General features: G+C 28.1%; 1 protein-coding gene across 3 annotated transcripts; it reads left to right on the top strand.

The window, feature by feature from the left end:
* Positions 1-2418: 2418 nt before the first annotated feature.
* LOC137837214 (small ribosomal subunit protein eS7y) lies at positions 2419-4531 on the top strand. 3 transcript variants are annotated; one of them, XM_068646142.1, is made up of 6 exons: positions 2419-2558; positions 3310-3394; positions 3489-3562; positions 3646-3769; positions 3935-4117; positions 4219-4531. In XM_068646142.1, the coding sequence occupies exons 2-6, from the start codon at positions 3320-3322 to the stop codon at positions 4336-4338; spliced, it is 576 nt and encodes a 191-aa protein (XP_068502243.1). In that variant the 5' UTR covers positions 2419-2558; positions 3310-3319; the 3' UTR covers positions 4339-4531. The 3 variants fall into 3 exon arrangements, with proteins under 3 accessions (XP_068502243.1, XP_068502244.1, XP_068502245.1); XM_068646143.1 differs by lacking the exon at positions 2419-2558 and adding an exon at positions 2567-2813; XM_068646144.1 differs by lacking the exon at positions 2419-2558 and adding an exon at positions 2567-2835.
* Positions 4532-4903: the final 372 nt, after the last annotated feature.

The following is a 4903-nucleotide window of genomic DNA, read 5'->3' as shown; positions in this document are numbered from 1 at the left end:
CTTAAACTCATCAGTTACAATATTAACTTATCTCAAACCTCATCCTCCTTTTTTTCTATTATTTTATTGTTTTGTTTCAATTGTTCCATCTTCTTTACATGCATTGCGTTTTTGTATTGCAAGCCCACAAAAATACTTGCCGCGCATGAATTTATATTGTTTGACCTCTGTTTTAAGACTTTTGTGCCTTGTATTTGTGGGTGGCTTCACAATTGCAACACCCAACCAGTAAATGTGTATTCGGAAACCGAAAATTCTAGAATAAACAAAAAGTGTCTGAAATGATGACAAAACACTTTATTCTTCTTCTTTTCTTTTTTTTACCAATATTTAATTAATTTGTCTTTTTTATTAATAGTTTGACATAAAATATATAATTGTATTAGATTAATCCAGAGGGAGATCATTGTCATCTTCAAGAGTAGAGCAGTGATAATTAGTTTGTTCTAATCAATGCATGTTTTTAAATTCGCAATGTTAGTGTTCCTATTTTTTTTCTCTATTTTTTTTTAATTAGAGAGAATGTGGTAATTATATATATATATATAATCATCTTTTATCTATTAAATAATAACAATAATAAGTAAATAAATTTTGTTAATATTTTGCAACTTCTTTGTGAACAATGGTAGCTTTTAATTTCCCCATCCCATTGTTTTCTTTTCTTAAATCTGAATCTGAATCAATCAAACAAATATTTATTTAAACATATTTCTTAATTAAGATATATATATATATATATATATATTATCAAATCAAATATGTACAATATTTAATATTTTTAATCTAAATGTTTGATCCATTTATCACTTTCTTTGACAACTGATTTCTAATTAAATCTTATTACCGTTACAACAACATTCAATTCAAATCTTTAGAAAAGTATTCAACCACAAAATAATTTTGAAATAAATATTTCCAACATATTTTCTTTTCTTCTATATTTATTTATTAAATAAATAAAATATAAAACTATAATAAATACATATCTATTTAAATATTTTTTATTTTATTTTTAAAATTTTGTAATTCTTTTAAAATATAGTAAGGATTTTAATCAAAATTTGGATCCTATATAGTACTTATCATGTTTGTGAATAATCACTGAATAAAAGACAAATTGTATGAAAACTAATATTTAAAATCAAATAAGATATTATTATTTGCATACTGTACTTATATTAAGAGTATAAATTTATAATTTATGTTAATAAATACAAATATAAATATGATAATCTATACCTATATATAAAAATATTCATCATCACATTTTATTTCCTATTTTATTCTTATACTAATACTTATTTTATTATTTTATTATGAGCATTTGAAATTTTTATTAAATGTGAATTAGATTTTAAGAATGATAGTATATTTTTGTTTTAAAAACTGCTTTTCTGATGTGTAAGTATCCAACAAAACAAAATTATGTAAATATATAAATTATTTATGTTGGGAGAAGAAGTGGAGAGAGAGTGGGAACCTAGGGAGTGGGAGAAGAGAAAATAACTTTTGTGAGAAAAAAAAAGAGAAAAAAAAAGGATAGGAGAGTAATAACTTCCATTTTCTTTTGCCTAAAGGAAAAACTTCTTTCTTTTTGTTTTCTCTTCTTCCACTCTCATTACTTTCATGTGCATTTTTGTTACTTTTATTTATTTATTTTACGTTATAATTTGATTTTTATTTTTCTTATAAAAATCAAATAAATTATAATACTTAGCAATGATAATAACTCTTTTTTTTTTAAATTTTTGATAAGAATACGTAAAAAAAAAATTGTATATATTGTTATAACTTAATTAATTTAGATATTCGTTAACAATAATTTTATTTATTTTGATGTAGAAAAAAAATCACGAATATCAAATTTTATCTTCATTTAATCTTTCATAATATCAATTTTTTATTTTTATATAGTCTTCCATCTAAAGAAAAATTTAATATTATACTTCATTCAAAGAGTTCTAATTAAAAGAAAAAAAATAAAGAGTTCACACTAAAAGAACAAAACCAAATGCATGCCGATAGATTGAGAGCATCATACAAAATGTGAACCCCAATTCTATTCTCAATTCAATCTATAAATTCGACAAATTATGATAAAAATATGACTTTTTCAGAACATATTTGACAATGAAGAATCAAATTCTGCTTCCTAATTACAGTTATAAATTATGTTTAAAATTATTCCATAATTCAAAATTCAATTTTTGGTAACTACTTTGACAAAATATTAATTTTTAAAAAGTAAAAAAAAAACAATTTCCAACTAATTATAAGATTATTTAACAAATGGTAAAAAAATATAAAATAACTAAAATGTTTAATAAAATAAATATTTATATAAAGATAAAATTAAGAAGTAAAAATACATACAAATAAACCCTTAATTAGAAAATATAAATATAGGTATAGATTATAGGGGATTATGTTGTCTCTCTGTGTATCTAAAATTAGGGCAACCTCCAATCCTGAAAGCTAAGCTGTTACTTATAAAAACCTCCCATCGCCTCCATTTTCTCTCTCCGTGGTCTGCTAAACTGAAAGTGAAGGCGAAGGCAAGCCTGTTACTCACTCTCTATCTCCTATTATTCAACTTTTTCTCTCACTTAACCCTTCACTTTTTTTCAATTAATTCTAAGTTACAGAAATTTTTAATCAAGCCTGTTTTTATTTTCTTTGAATTTGATATTTTAGTGATTTCAAATCATTGCAATTTACTCTTCTCAATTGTTCAATTGTAATTGTAATTAGGGTTTTTGAACAATTAATTTATGTAATGTATCATCCAGAGTATGCTGATATTGTGCCTGGTAACTAGTGAGAATTTAAGGGGTAGATATAGAAGCACTGTTTCGTGTTTGTTCTAGTGAAAATTCTCATGCTTATTGTAGTGAAAATTCGGAGATTGATGGTGTTTATTCCTTTGGGTTTGTGGTTATGCAGCTTTTAAGTTTTTCTACCCTTACAACCTTGATGAATATTGGTTTGGGTTGATGTCAGATTTGTTCGTAGTAGGATTTCGTAAAATATATTCACTCTGATTTTGCTTTTATGGAGAGGTGGAAGACTATTAGTTGCTGACACTTTCTTTTGTCTGAGTCTTCCTTCTGAAAATTTTGAGTTTGGTGGTTTTTATTTCTGCTTTTTTAGTTTTGCAGTTTTTTTAATTTATTTGCCCTTAACCTTGTGAAGACGGGTTGGTTGTCACTTGCCGTGTAATAGGGTTTAGGGAACGCTGTTCACTGTGATTCTTATTTTTGTTTCCTAAGCTAAGGTTCTGATATTGGCCCTTATGTGGTGAAACAGATTGAACAAAATGTACACTTCGAGGAAGAAAATTCTCAAGGATAAGGATGCAGAGCCCACTGAACTTGAGGAGACAGTTGCACAGGTTATTGCCCTCTTTCTCGTTGTTAGAATGAATTTATTTCACGAATTCATGATTATTCTTAATTTTGAAACCCTGTTATTTTATGACTGTGCAGTACTTATTTGACTTGGAGAATACCAACCAGGAGCTGAAAAGTGACTTGAAAGATCTCTATATAAATCAAGCAATGTAAGAAGGGTGTTGCAAATAATCAATTGATGTATTCCTGCTCATAAAAGTTTTTCTTATCAGAAGAACATTTTCTCGTGCAGTCAAATGGATGTGGCGAATAATCGCAAGGCTGTAGTCATCTATGTGCCTTTCAGATTGAGCAAAGCATTCCACAAGATTCATCTCCGACTTGTCAGAGAGTTGGAGAAGAAATTTAGCGGGAAGGTTGTATTTTACTGCAATATATCTTGATATGAAAAGTTTGTCTTTTTGGTTTTCTTTTCTATTTTCCCCCTTTATGTACATATTTACCATATCACTTTATGATTATATTGAGTTCCAGGAACACTAAATTGTATTATTAACTGAAGAATGTATATCAAATGACAGGATGTTATTTTGATTGCCACAAGGAGGATCTTGCGGCCACCAAAGAAGGGCTCTGCCGTTCAGCGTCCCCGGACCCGGACATTGACTTCTGTCCATGATGCCATGCTAGAGGATGTTGTGTATCCTGCAGAGATTGTTGGCAAAAGGACCAGATATAGAATTGATGGGTCAAAAATTATGAAGGTAATTGCTTGTGAAGTTTTCATTAATTTGAATTTATTTTTTGACATTTCCCATCTCATGTAACTTATAAATTGTTTTTTTTACAACCTTTTAAATGTAAGGTTTTCTTGGATCCCAAGGAGCGCAATAACACTGAGTACAAGCTGGAGACTTTTTCTGGAGTTTACAGGAAGCTTACTGGAAAAGATGTAGTATTTGATTATCCAGTCACAGAAGCCTGAGATGCTGCTAGCTTTAATGGAGGATATTTTTTTTGCAGTATTTGTTGGAACCACACATTTTGTTTAACAACATCCAAAATTTTGACTTCTGGAATTTTATTTGCTGCTTCTTTTCCTTGATGACATTAAAATTACTTAGCAGTACTTAACAGTACTTTCTGTGGCTATAGAAAAAGTATTTAGGGTGTGTGCACTTGATGAGGCTTTGCTTTAGATTGGTTTCCTTCGGGTTAACATTGAAGCTTGGCTTTATCTGTTGCAAGACTGTTTGTGTATTTTAGGGAGTTGCATTTAAAAAAACTCATTTTTCGAAAGTGCCTTTAGATAGTTAATAAAAATAAAACTATGTCAAAATAATTTGAATCAAGCATCTTTTTTGGTGTCGCACTAGAAGTGTCCTAAAGGTGAAACGCCTCTGGTAAAATTGTGATTCAAGAGTACTAAGGAACTTGATATGTGCTTAGAAACTAGATTTTACGTTGAATTCAACTTATAAGTTGAGATTTGTTCCTAGAGTTTGATTATATTTTTAGGTTATATGAGATGTGTGATGGTTTTGATTGGT

This window comes from Phaseolus vulgaris, chromosome 4 (genome assembly GCF_051622355.1).
Source record: "Phaseolus vulgaris cultivar YP4 chromosome 4, ASM5162235v1, whole genome shotgun sequence".
NCBI lineage: Eukaryota > Viridiplantae > Streptophyta > Magnoliopsida > Fabales > Fabaceae > Phaseolus > Phaseolus vulgaris.
The sequence above is the reverse complement of the archived record's forward strand: the minus strand, read 5'-3'. Positions and strand labels throughout refer to the sequence as shown.